The sequence below is a fragment of the Charadrius vociferus genome, unplaced genomic scaffold (genome assembly GCF_000708025.1).
Source record: "Charadrius vociferus isolate BGI_N301 unplaced genomic scaffold, ASM70802v2 scaffold65, whole genome shotgun sequence".
NCBI lineage: Eukaryota > Metazoa > Chordata > Aves > Charadriiformes > Charadriidae > Charadrius > Charadrius vociferus.
The window spans coordinates 5367659-5381894 of NW_009649293.1; the positions used below are offsets into that span (position 1 = coordinate 5367659).

Genomic DNA, 14236 nt, shown 5'->3' on the forward strand with positions numbered 1-14236 from the left:
CGCCCCCGTCCCTCCGCCAGCCAATGGGCGAGCCCCAGCCAGAGCCGGCGATTGGCCGGCCGGGGCACGGCAAGGAAGAAAAAAGTTTGGGCGGGCGAGGCGGGGGAAGAGAGAGACGAGAAAGGGGGACGCTGATTGGACGAAGGGCGCGCGGCCCCGCCCGGCCCCGCCCTCCGGAGGGGGCCGTCGTCCGTTAGGCAGTGAGGCGGCGGGGCGGCTGTGACCGGGGAGGTTCCGGGAAGAGGACGGTGGCTACTTAGGAAGGAAAGGCGCCTTAGGAGTTCTATGGAGTTTTTTCCTGGTACAAGTAGAAGTGCGGTAAGATCAATTACTGTATTGAAGGGAGTGACCTTTTAAAGGGTTAAGACAGAAATTCTGCCAGTGGCTTAAACCTTCAAAAGTGTATTCTTCTGCTTGCGTACCCAGAAACCGTTTGTTATTTTAGGAATTAATCCCTGTCTAATAGTTTTGATCGCTCTTCTTTTTTTTTTTCTTTTTTTAATAACTCCTTCTCCCACAGAGGAATATTGTTACTTCCTACCCCCATGTAAGCCTTATCTTTTAATCCTGTAACATTGTTGTTTGCCATACAAAGTATGGCATGGTTTTATAAAAGTTAACATTTTGGTAAAAAGGTCTTGAGTACCTGCTTTTACTAAAACTTTTTTTCCCCCCACAGTTCTGTTCCTGATGACTGAAAAATACCAAGAGCCTCCCTCCACAGATGGTCAGCAAGCGCTCCAGAACACTCTTGTTACCTCTCATGTTTTTTCACTTAATTAAAGCTAGATTCCTCAAAGATAAATCAAGAAACAAACGTGGTGTATCTGAGCAAAAATACAGCATCTGAGCAACTAGTTTTCAGAACAGAAATAAAACCCAAAGGAACTTGCTTGAAGAATGCAGGTTGCCCTCTCCATTACCTTACACTAATGGTCTGGTCCAGGACATAGCATAAGCACATGATTACACTTTGGGTTTCTGCTGTGCAGAGCCCATCTTTATCCTTCCTCACCCTCTCTCTGCTGAACAAGCTCAGCAATTACCTCCTGCCCAGCAGTGCTACTCCCTAGTGATATCATGGAGTCATTGTCCAGTTTTATCCTCCCACCTGTCTCACAGCAGCCGAAGCCGGCGGCAATGCCAGCACGCTGATCCACAGCAAGGATGTCCCGCTGCTGACACATCAACAAAGGAGGCTGTTAAGTCAGTACTATTACTTCAAAATGTTTTTAAGTGAATTATTCTATCACTGGAAAGGAATTATGAGATAATTTTAAATCCAACAACTCTAGTAGTCTCCGCAGACCTTCAACACACCCTTGAGAAAAGTCAGAGCAGACCCTGTGGTAGAAAAATGTAATATACAACTGCGCATCCAGAATGGCACATGACTTCACAAAAGCAAAGCCATGAGAATAGACACCCAAATCAAATAAGCTCCTTGATGACAAGCCTGGTAAAAAAAAAAAAAAAAAAAAAAAAAAAAAAACACACACCAAAAAAACCCACACACACAATTACAAGAAAAAGCATACTGATACAAACATTTTACAATAAGTTTATTAGTCAACCACAATTATAAAATTTAAATATTTGTACAGCAAGATGGAAAATTTTTAAGTAACCAAACACTCCAAACTTTTGCTGCAGTATACACAGGAATGGTTTTTTCTTCCTTTTACCAGTTGATCCAATATCATCCTTTAGTTACTCAACAACTTCTTGAAGGCATGATTGAGAATGTATTTCACATTTGTCAGTGCAATATACAAAAATTCAAGACCATATTAAACTGATTGGAGGGGAAAAAAAAAAAAAAGAAGAAAAAGAGGACAGGCACATTGAAGTCAGCTACTCCCTAAATAGCTCATGGTTGATACTGTTTGTATATGTTGCCATAGTGCAAAGGGTACAGAATAAAACGTTCCTTTGATACACAAACATAAAAAACATGTTCCAAATGTTGTAGTTTGTTTTGCAAAACATGCATGAAGTTCCCAAATTTTTTTTAAAGTCTTCTGTACAAGAGAAGAAATACAAAGGCAGCCAGAAATGGAAGCATTCACAAACACCAGAATAAGGCCCTTCAGAGTTTATTTAAAGTAACATGTTAAACCCCTTCATTCTCAGGTAATAGATTAAGAGGCCGAGATACACATCGTCTGCGAGGGTGAGGATACTGGAGGTTGGCAGTGTCAGCATCACAAGAGTGCTCTATCAGAGGAGGAGGAGGAAGGAGCTGGGCATGACTGGACCATCTCGATCCAGCCCGTGGGGAATCCAGAGGGGGAAAGAAATACCTGAAACAATTAAGAAAGGAACAAAACACCAAAACAAAAAAACAAATCAAATCAAATCAAAACAAAAAAAAAACACAAACAAAAAAAGAAAAAGAGAAAGGTAGTAAATACAAGGAGAACCAAAGGGGAGAAAAGACATGCTGGAAAAAAAAAAGGCTTTAGTATATCCATGCCAAAACCAATAAAACATAATAGCAGAAATCAAGGCTTGTAATTCAAAACAAGACAAATCTGGAAACTGTTCTTTAAAGGAAAATTAATAGTCTTTTCCACTGAGATTCATAGAAAAGAATACCATAATAATAATCCTAGTATACATTTTTACAAAAGAACAGACTGCTTTGGAAATCAAAAGGCTGTTGTAGTACAGCTATTAACAGGCTTTCATTCTCCCAGAATTCCTGCCTTTTGTTAACAGAGCCTTTAGTAACGCTTCATTTGTTTCACAAAATATACATTAAATATTATCCAAGTACATTTTCTGCATATGCATCTAATTCAGATTAACTCCACAGCACTTCTAGAATAGACGTAAAAACATCATTGTTTTTACAATACTTTAGGTTTCATATTATACATTTACAGAGAATAACTACTTTCAGTGAAATACAGTCTTTGTATGTATTTACATCTTTCTGCAAAATCCTCAGAGTAACTTTTAAGATTCCTGGTGAATACAAGACTCAGAATTATGCCACTTCATGTATTTTTTCTGCTGTTTTTATTAGAACTTACCCGTAATACTTGTGCATTTTAGTATATCAGATACCTACAGAAGTTTTCTGTCTTGTTTACAGTTCTGTGGACTTACATAAAGGAACAGCTATACAACTAATGAAATTATGGGGCAATTCACAACAAGCTGCAATTTGGTTTCAATCTTTGTATGGCTCAAGCGTTTGCGTTTTTTAGGATACTATGCTTAGAGAATTTTAGTTACTTCATGGTATTACCACGGGAATGTACAAGTACGTATCACAAAAAGTACTTCTCTTAGAATGATGAAAGTATGACAGTACTTACAAAACATTGATTTGAAGTTGTACTAAGGTATAAGTAAAGCAATACCAAACTATTAAAAGCTATCGCCTGTACAATTGTCAAAACACAGTTTTCTTATTCCTTTAAAACTAACAGTTTTGTATATTACAAAGCAGTTACAAACTTGTGATGTTTAGGAATCTTAATCAAATGCTGAATGCTATGAAATGCAAAACAAATTAGTTATCAAAACAATTTCAATGAAAGTTATTTTAATAGTCACTTCCCTCCTCCCACCACAATCAAGGACAAAAATTCTCATTTTTCATCATGAACTAGTCTTTTAATTTGACAAGCTTTCAAATAAAATATCTTTTGATGGAAGTTTGGGGGGGTTGGGTTGTTGTTTGTTTGTGGGGTTTTTTTCCAAACAAGAAGCCTCTCCAAGTATTTTTCTATCAGGAGTTCCAACAGTATCAAACTGTCCGGGCTAGTACAAAATAAACATACACAACGTGTTTTAAAAAGGCTTTTTGAATAGCATTTAGTAGTTAGCAGGCTGCTGGTGTCTTGGGAGAGGTCAAACGGCGTTGGGGAGGGGAAAAAGGAGTTCGCTTTCCATTCCTGTGGGCATGCAACAAGCAGCAAAACACCAAAGTTACTCCAGTTAGCTTGGTATCAGCTCTGCTTTCTGTTAAAAAGGACATAATACAAATGGAGAATGGAAATTGTATCATAAATCTAGACACACAATTACATCAACATAACAATATAGCCCTACTGACTTATTTTCCAACAATCTACATCATCTATTCTGACACTATTTTCATTACAAATCCAGTTTGGTGATCATGCTTTAACAAAGTTTTCCAGATCTGCCTATGCTTTAACTCTTTTAAGTGTTTAAATCTATACACTCTGAAATATAACATATACCGTCACAGACAAAATAAATTCTGTGTAGCATACCAATTTAGTCAAATGTCAGTACGTAAATCTTTATTGTCAGTGTTAACACACTAAAACAAAAGCTAGAAAGCTGTGCTTATGCAATTCAAACCAATGTGATTACGAAAGAAAACACATAGTTAAGTGCATCTTTTTTATAGTAAGGCTCAATCGTAGGACAAGACACCATACATTTTGAAATTCCACAGCCACAGACTTAACTCTGTAACAGAATGTCAATTCCAAATCGGAGCCGAGAATAATTTATTAAAAAAACAAAACAAAAAAAAAAAAAAACCACACTTTCAAAATGCAGAGCAATGGAGGGAATCTAACATAATGCTAGAAGTTTCAGTTTCACAAGGGCTTACTACCAACTTCAGGGAGAGGAGAACAACAACCAATGGGGTAGGGCAGGGTAGTCTTGCTGGCAGCAGCACAGTCTTAGATAAGGAGATTGTGAAACCACACTCTATGCTAAAGAGGTATAAAATAGCCTGTATTTACCTATAGGAGCCCCAGCAAATACGGTTACATAGCTTTGGATATCCCATTTCCAAGTCAGGACTGCATTTCAGCATTTTTTTGCTACACTGTAAGTAGCACCTGGAACCAGATAACCAGTATCATCTTGGCCTCCTTTCTTGCTGGAGACTTGGTCCATTACCACCTCTTGCTTTCCCATTTATCTTGTGAGAAAAACATGAAAGCCCTTCTCTGTTCAACACAGCTCAGGAATTTGAAGCCAGAACTGCCGTTCAGGACTGACTGCTGAAAGGGGGGTGAAGGCTACTCTCCAAAAGCAAACTGTCATAGTACTTTACAGATGAGCATTTTAAACTGAAAAAAGCTGTATCAGTAGCTGCACACGTATGGAAATGGAAGCTATTTTGAAAAAAATAAAGGTGGCCACAGAACTTGGAAGCTGCTGCTATGGAATTTGGCCACATCTAGTCCTTACATAGGCCACATTCTGTAAAGCTGACTGTAAACACTCAACCATACAAATGCGGGGCTCAGCGTATTTCTAGATTTCAGTCTGCACAAATTAAAATGTTTTCCAGAAGAGGCAGTTAAATTTACCTATTAAACAGCAATTAATACAGAACAAAAACATAACAGAGAAAGCAAATTAATCTGCTATAAGAATGCCATAGGAGGAAGATTAAAAAAACAAAACTTTTATTCAATTGATGTTACACCTGCAAAAATGCAAGTAAACTAACACTAGTATATGATTCTTGAAACCATACATTATGAAGTATCTTTTCCTCCTTCCTTTCTGCTACATTATCCCAGTGAAAAACAGAATTTGTTGCTGGCATTTTTGCTTCACTTTTAAACATGCATCTACAACAAAAAGGCAGTTACACAGCAGTAGGATGAAGTTTCTCTTTGTTTGAAACTATTTCAGGAAAGTTACTTTTACTAATGTGAAAGGACTAAAAGTGAAAATAGTTGTTTACATTGCTTATTTATACAGAATGATTCAGTACGGCTTAGGGGTTTGTTCATGTTCCTCTTAACACTGGCATAACAGACACCATCACAGAGCAAAACTAGAAGAGCTTGTAGAAGTATTCATGCAATAAATTACATTGTACTTAAGAAAATATTATAAAACAAACATGAAAGCTCAGTGAAATTCAGAGAAGAGACAAATTCAGTCTCTCTACTAATTAACCTACCTGCTGGCAGATGATCCATTTAGTGAATTCTGTAGACTTGTATTGGCTGAACCTAGAGAGGCATTAAAAATTCCCTGCTGAGAACTACCATTCACCGGACTCCCGTTACCTTTGAGTATACCGGTACACTTCCAGTTGTCCATGTAATTAGCTGCAAACATAGATACAATAAAACCTGTTAGTTTCCCTTCTGAAGCTCAGCATTTTATACAACTATGATGTTTCAACTGCTACGCACCTGGTAAGAATTAGAATTGAACTTCAATACCAATATATAAATTCCAAACAGTTGAGGATCTGGCCCTTTATCTCCCTTTATCTGACATTCTCTGCCTATCCACGATTTAAAACTCAGTTTTGTTCAGTAGCAAAAACAAGTTTCCTTTATTAAAATACTGAGGAACAAATGAGAATGGATGAGGAAACTACCACTGGGGGTTTTTTTACTGCTTTTGGAAATTTAAACAGAAAAAAGCCAGTTTGCCTGAACGCTGTGCTTGAATGTCTATTTTCTGGTTTTGACAGCAGGCAAAGATAGTAATGCAGTACATATGTTAATTTTAAAAATGACAACTTTACATAATTCTAGTCTGGTGAAAGAATTTAAGGGTACAGTAACAACTATTCACAGCAGCATAAGTCATGCAAGTATTCCAGCACAGACAGTTATTCCCTTTTTCTGAAATGTAAACAGAAATACAAAAATATAACATTCGCCAATCTAAAATTAACTTTTAATCCAAAACTATTTTTTGAGTAAAGTTTCTTAAGTATATTCAGCACACCTCAATGCTAATGTATTTCAGGTGGGTGACCTTACCCTTCCAGAGCCTAACGCAGCCATCATCACCAGAGGAGGCAAGCACTGTGCCTGTAATATTCCAGCTCACTCGCCACACCTGGGAGTTGTGATTATCAAACTGTGCTACAATATGAATTTCAAATTTGGTTAATCCTCCAGATGAAGTCAATTCTTTCCTGTTTAAGAGAAAAGTGACAGTTATGCACACAACTGTTCACAGGTCTGGGCTCGAACATGACGACAAAAAGGAGTACATTTTTCAAGGAGTTTATGTAACAATTGTTACTAGATTAGGTGTATTAAGAGGTATTCAGGCAAAAGCATAGAATTGCTCACAATCTTGTAATCTTAAAAATCAAGCTGCTAAAAAACAATCCTGCATACATTAAGTTACTACTTTTGCTTTGCAGATACTATTAAAATAAGACTATATAGTGTGTACCACATCATACCAAACTAACTTCCTTTTAAGCTCACCTTAGAGGTTTTAGTGTGAAAATTCGTACATCTTTGGTTGCTACAGCTAATATGTGGAAGGATCTTCCCAGATTTGGAGCAAATGCAATATCATGTACAGGATCTGTGACTGTCATCAGAGCTTCTGCTTTTGCATATTTCCTGTACAACATAAAATATTAACTTTTACTGCCATCAAAATTGCCAGTGGTGCAATTTATATAAATCAGTCATAGTGGAACGCGGGAAAAGGGGTTAGCATACATGACAAGACTTGCAAAACTAAAAATATTTTCATAACATAAATTTAAAGTGATAATTCCAACCTGATTTCTTTAGAAACTGAATACACCACATACAGTAACTAACAACAGTATGCTAAATGATACAACAAAGCAAAGATTCCAGTACAAAGAACATTTTTGTTTACAGTCGGAAGAGGGAAATAAAAACACGCTTCCATTCACAAATCTAAAGGGAATTTATGTCTCAGTAACACACTAAATTTTCTGCGCTTGTAAGCAGACCGCTGTCTGCCTCCTTCACTGCATGATAAACATGTATTCCATTTTCTATTTACCACCAGATAAGTTATGACTTTCCTTTATTGGTAATGGACAGAACATTGTCTGAAGCCTGACATAAATCCAGAAAACACCTTCCCACACCAATCACGCTGCATAAAACATAAGTTCTCTGTCATTGTTTAATTAAAAGTGGTTGTGCACATGCTTCCTGGCCTTTTCTAGTTGCGAATTAACTGTACAAACTGAACTTTTACAGAACGCTAGTAATTCACAGGACTTTCTGTCATTATAAACATGCTTTTAAAAGCATTTTAAGGTCATCTTGAACAAAACAGTGCCTACCGCAACACAGTTCAAATTTCAACTTTACTCTATTAATTCCTTGTGCAAAATAAGCACATAAATTAGTAGAAGCAGAAACAATAATTCTCCCTTTAAAATACTGCTAAGAACACTGGCATTTGTGGACTAAGATAGAACAAAATTATGTCTGTTAACACAGTCACCATTCTGAGGTCTTCCTCTCCTTTCCCATCCAGCGGCTCAGAGACAGAATTAAGGTATTATTATTTACTACTCCACTCTACATCTAATGACAGGAATAAAATAAAAGGCCATATATTACAAACTGCTTTAAGATCCCACAAGTGTTCTAGATTGTCATTTAGCATACCTGGTATTAGGTCTTCCTCTCCTTTCCCATCCAGCGGCTCAGAGACAGAATTAAGGTATTATTATTTACTACTCCACTCTACATCTAATGACAGGAATAAAATAAAAGGCCATATATTACAAACTGCTTTAAGATCCCACAAGTGTTCTAGATTGTCATTTAGCATACCTGGTATTTTCGTTATATTCATAAATTTGAACCTTAGCCAATATATTTGGACTGTTGTCATCACTTCCTACAGCTATCATTGGAGAATGTGCTCGAGAGCTGAAAGGTGAAAATAAACACTGTTACATTTATAAATTATTTCACAGAAAGTACACCAAGCCATTTTTAAATTTCAGACACATTATCTATAAATAAAATAAAACAGTAACAAAAGAAATATCACAAGGGGGAATAGAACCACAAGGAAACATGAGTAAGTTCATTTACAGTTACCTGTACAATCTCCATTCGGTTGTTTGGCAAGGCCACTATACACACCCGCTAAGGTGAAATAAGTAGGGAACACTATTTGGCGATTCAAGGTGATGGTCCCAGAGAATAGGACTGATTTTATATATGCATTTCCAGTCAAGTATTTGCCACATGTTTCATGGCACAGTCCGTGTTCTTTGCAGTACTTTCAATAATTGGTTTAGTCGGATTTCATTCACGTTTTGGAAGACAGATTACCAAAGTTAAATGCAGATGAGTTCTATTTTTTAAATCAACTTTTAACCCCATCCTATGCATTAAAGTGAAAGCCTGTACTCTGAGCCTTCAGCACAGACTGCTACTAATGAATAGGAGAATAACTGGATCAGCAGGACACAGACAACTATGCCTACAGGCAAAGTCATTAAGTGCTTCTGGACAAACAGAATCCAAAGCAGTTCAGCCCTGAATGGTTTTTCCCTTCCTGTTATTGCTGGGGGAGGATGTGAGATGGGAAGCAAAGGAGAACCTCTGCTTGTATGTGTTCTTCTGGCTAGGGACTACCCAACCAAATGTCTCTCTGATTCCTTCCTGTTCAGGCAGGTTTCATTGAGCCCCTGAGGATACAACTAAAAGAACAACTCGGAGGCTTTGTATTCGTGCTAGCAAGGCTCTTGTCGTTCCTAACACTCTGTTACACTGGCAAGGGTGCTTGTCCTTGTTAGGGTGGTAAAAATTATTACCTATTACATCATCTTACTTAAGGAAAGAAGAAAGAGACAGGAATTGTCCCTTTATAAGCACTTTCTCTTGGGAAAATTCAAGTTAAGTTTTATGGGAAAAATAAAGAGTACTCTGTAGCTCTTTAGCTCATACTTGTTAGAAATAGTTAAGCTGGGAATATTTCCTCACAGAGCACATGAGGACTTTTTGTAACACTTCTCTGACTCTGCCAAACTTGCTATATTAGAAGAAATGTTAGCAGCTTTCTTTCAGATCTAAGTAATGTACATTCAGTCTTCTCCATGCATGTTTTAGGATTTATTCTACAAAATTTCAGAACTAACTTTTTGGTTCTTCTGCTTAAACAGTCATAAAACAAAACATACAGTTTTAGTAACATACCTTGAAGGATTCCACGAAATACAACTGCAGCTTAGCTTACATGAGATTTCATGCTGCAGTGACCACTGACTGAGATTCATCACATCTGGAGCTTCATAAATCCTTACAACTCCATCTGCTGAACAGGTTGCTAACATAAGACCCATATGCTTGGGTGCAAACTTCACATCTGTAACAGATGTCCTACTGTCTACCAGAGTGGTCCTCTTTACCTGCAAAGGCAGAAATTCTTGAAAAAAATGCAAGAAATTTCCATCAAAAATTTATTCCCTAAAGACTGCTAATGAAATTTTGACAATACCATTTCATCGGATCACTGACCTCTTCCACCAAAAACTAAACAAAAAAATAATCTTTATACACCAATGAATTGGAGAAATGACAAATCATTGCACTGATGCAATTTCAAGCATCAAGAGATATACTCACAGGGGTATCAAAGTTCTGATACCAAAAAGAGTTGTTAAGATTATGCTCTTCAGAAAAAAAAAAAACAAACAACACGTAACATAAGTATTAAATACAAGAATAATGACCACAGGCAGTTTGAAACCATTCATACTGGTGACAATATTAACTGTGATACCTAGCAACAGCGCTTTCTAATTTCAGTGCTGCTGAAGTTTACCACAAAGCATTTTATAACAGAAGCATCAAAACAAGTATTTCTGATAAGGGAATAGGTGACTACAGCAGCCATTTGACAGGAAGATTAGTTAGGTTGAAAGAGGAAAAAACTGTAAACTTTTCTTTTTCAAATTGTCTCCTCTCCTGCCAAGATAGTATGAGTTCGCGCTGAAAACTATGCATCAAAACTGCCTCCTGCACATGGAAGTCAGCTTTCGTACCCCACCGAAGGTCCTGACAACCCAACTTTTCACTAGTACATATTTTAATGTTAGAAAACTTTAGTAGAAAGTAGAAAACTGCAGATATTTTAGCAAACTAACACAAAATAAAACATTAGAGGCAGGTATCCCGAGTTATAGAAGATTACACATGAAGAATAACTGCAAAATAATCTGTTTAGATCTAAAATTCCCTTGATGAAGTGCTACCCAGAAAATCCACTTCTGAGGAAACTATTTCCCCCCAAAACCTGACCTGTTGCTTGAAAGATGAAAAAGAACAGCATGACACAGTTTCAAATGAGCTTTTTTCACGGAATAAAAACCCCACAAATTTAATTCTACTGTAGATGGGTATTCATGTCTGCAAGTTGTTCGCCACAGAACATCCTATTACAATACACCAATAGTAGTGGCCTGAATTAATTGTAATTGAATTAATACCAATTGGCCTGAATTATGCCATTTAGCTGTCTTCCCCAAATGCTTTAAAAATACTTACTCTATGTTGGAGTACTGCCACAAATTAACAAAAAATAGGCAAAATCAGGAACACATTACATTAACAGCAGAGAACAGGGTGCTTTCTCTGTTTCAGGAATAGAAGGTATGTTGCAAAACCAGAAATGTCCAGTAACTTGGTATTTAGAACAATTTTCATGTTCAGTCTTCTGTTTAATTCTGGAACTTAAACAGTTTAAAGCTTCAGCCCATTATGATAAGCAAACAAATCAATGATGCACAGTAAATCTCTTTATTTGAGAACATGTAGAAACTGTAATTAATATGCTGAAATCTCACCCAGTGACTCTGGCCTCGGAGTTTATCATTTGACTCTCCCACTATTTCTTCCCATACAGCTGCTGTTCTATCAAAAGAGCAGGAGGCCAGGACCTGTCCAAATTCAGGATGGGCCCAAGTCACACGCCACACAGATCCACTATGTGTCTGCAAGATAACAGCACAAACACTATAAAGAAACATACTGATAGTATTAGTCCAAGCTTTCTGTAGAAGCAGAAGTAAATCCTAGGAAGCAGTAAGACCATTCCTTTGAAAACTATGTTCTTTTCTAAAGCTCAAAGTTACACAACAGCTGTTGCATTTGTAAGCACTGCAAAGTTTTGTTGCTATTCGTTAATGGATAAAAAGTAATTATTACAAGTGTATTTCAAGGCATTATTTATTACTCCTTTAAACCGTAAGTTCCAAGCTAAGATTCTGCCTTGACACAAAAAGTACGGCTTTTTTTTCAATTTTCAGCCATTACCATGCTCACTTCTAGCTTGCCTGTACCCTTCCAAAGTATACGCAGAGCATTACTTATCCTCTCCTTTTTTACATTAAACTCCTCTTTCATACCTAGTCAACCTAATACCTCTTTTTTCAGGAAAAGGGAATTCAAAAGCTTCACTTGCATTTCCATTTACAGGGATTATTGTTCTGTGGTCCTATTAAATACAAGTTTAAGGACAATTCAGAAGCTGAATGCACTAAATATTCTGATGAAAAAGAGTATCTGTATGACACAGTTCTCAAATGTTTTGAGGAAAAAAAGAGGTCAGATATTGTAACACTTAATAGACAGACCTCTTCCTTTTTCTTTTATTCTCCGTTCTCTCCACCAAGTCTTACAATATGCAAAAAGAAAATATTAATTAAAAATTAAGGTAGTTTTCCAACTGCCTAAACACCAGTTATTGCTATGTTTACTGATAACAAAGTCTGCCAACATAACTAAGTACTAATAGTGTAAGACTGCATGCTAGCCTCTGCTTTAAGTGAGAGGCATTAGAGGTGTTTTATAAAAGCAGAGAAAAAGTATTTTACCAAAAGAAATACAGGATCTACAACAAACCAAAAGTATTTCTACTCTACAAATCAGCAAAAACTAAGCACGTTTCTTCAGAAACAAACTAGAAATTATTATAACTTGTTAATTTTTATAAATACAAACCTTCCAGCTGGCAGTGCAATGCCAATCTCCATTTTCACTTTTGTCCCAGACCTATTGAGAAATCAAAATACAAACATACAATTTGTATATAAAGCTTACTAAGTAATACTGTAAAACACAGCCATTAATATATATATACACACTGCCCACTAAACATTTTCATCTGGAAATTGCTACCTGGCTCAATACACAACTGCACTTCACTCGACCTTGAAAATATCCCTACTACAAGTAGCGAGAAGATGCTTACACCTGCAAAATGCACTATGGTATGAAGTATATCATTTATAAACAGTAAGTTATTCACAGAAGACAAATTATTAAAATTTTCCAACACTTAATTCACTCTGTTCCATAAGTACACTACTCGGTTTCACTCTAGAGCCCCCATGATCCTCACCACGGCACGTGCTCAGATCCAGTGGCAAAACCCTGATACAGCTCCTAGCAATCATCCCAAACACAGAACAGGGAAGCAAAAAGAAAATCAAGCTAGTGGGGGAAAAGTTCTTCTTTCTGTTTCTAATATTCCTGCCTTGTTTCATAACCACACACAAGTCACTTAACCTTCCTTCCTCTTGATTTCCCATACATCCTGATCATCTTCGTGATTTTGTTTTTCCGAAAAATTGTGGAGGAATTCATGAAGGTAACCAGATGAAAAACGTGTAGAAGCCTGGCATCCATTCCTGTTGGTTACTCATTCACTATGTAACTTTACTGAAAGTCACCTCACTTTTGCCATTCTGGATATCTAATACAACCTTGCTTGTTACCATCACAGTCCAACTTCGTAACCTCCCCAACTGCTAGTCTGCGCCTCGTGAGAATGGGCCAGATATACACCACTGCTATTCTACAAGTGCTGTAAAATTCTGGTTAGAGTACAACTTCTTAAGAGAGTCTCATAAAGGATACTGTTATGATTGGAAAGTAACATTACACTGCTAAAGAACACAGTTTTTGAGTTCTGCCTACCTCTTGGCATCTTTAAGAATGTTCTTTTTAGGCTGCACGTTTTACATTGTCAGTCCAGATCAAAGGCTGACATGATTTTGCCTTACCTTTTGGGGGATGGTGGGGGTGTTTTGTTTGTTTTTTAATATGTGACCAGGGAGAAGGGGCTGCTCTCTTGCTTTTAAGCCCAAGCTACATTTGACATAGCTTTCTGTGGAAAAGCAATTTTCTCAACGACTTACCTGGTCTAACAAAAGACATGACTGCTCTCTGCAAATTAAATTTCTTAAATCTAACTGCATGACACCTGAATCTTTGTCACTATACACAAAAAAAAAAAAAGGAAAAAAAAGGAAAAAGCAATTAACTTTCTGTCTACCATTATTTTGTATCCTCTAAAGGGATGTAAAATGAAGGTTCCCGGTATTTTGCAGTTTTCCCTCATCTGCCAGAGCACATGTCAGAACGTTTCAGCCTTTTTGCTTATCGGCGCTTCGTTATGGAACAGTAGCTTCTTCCCTCAGCGGCGGACACGGCGGGACGCGGCTCTT

General features: G+C 37.2%; 1 protein-coding gene across 1 annotated transcript; it reads right to left on the reverse strand.

The window, feature by feature from the left end:
* Positions 1-1836: 1836 nt before the first annotated feature.
* On the reverse strand, positions 1837-13987 carry SEH1L (SEH1-like (S. cerevisiae)). The gene is made up of 9 exons (XM_009889085.1): positions 13928-13987; positions 12729-12779; positions 11573-11719; positions 9924-10135; positions 8547-8645; positions 7200-7340; positions 6741-6898; positions 5921-6071; positions 1837-2303 (listed from the first exon to the last, which is right to left on the reverse strand). The coding sequence occupies exons 1-9, from the start codon at positions 13985-13987 to the stop codon at positions 2114-2116; spliced, it is 1209 nt and encodes a 402-aa protein (XP_009887387.1). The 3' UTR covers positions 1837-2113.
* Between the last annotated feature and the right edge of the window lie 249 nt (positions 13988-14236).

Bases quoted from the DNA above. Each gene is read 5' to 3' on its own strand.
- SEH1L (XM_009889085.1), bottom strand. From the start codon at position 13,987: ATGCAGTTAGATTTAAGAAATTTAATTTGCAGAGAGCAGTCATGTCTT. The intron at 11,720-12,728 runs GTTTGTATTTAT...GTTATCTTGCAG, and splicing joins ATTGCACTGCCAGCTGGAAG to ACACATAGTGGATCTGTGTG. The intron at 6,072-6,740 runs GTAAGGTCACCC...CTATGTTTGCAG, and splicing joins CTGCGTTAGGCTCTGGAAGG to CTAATTACATGGACAACTGG.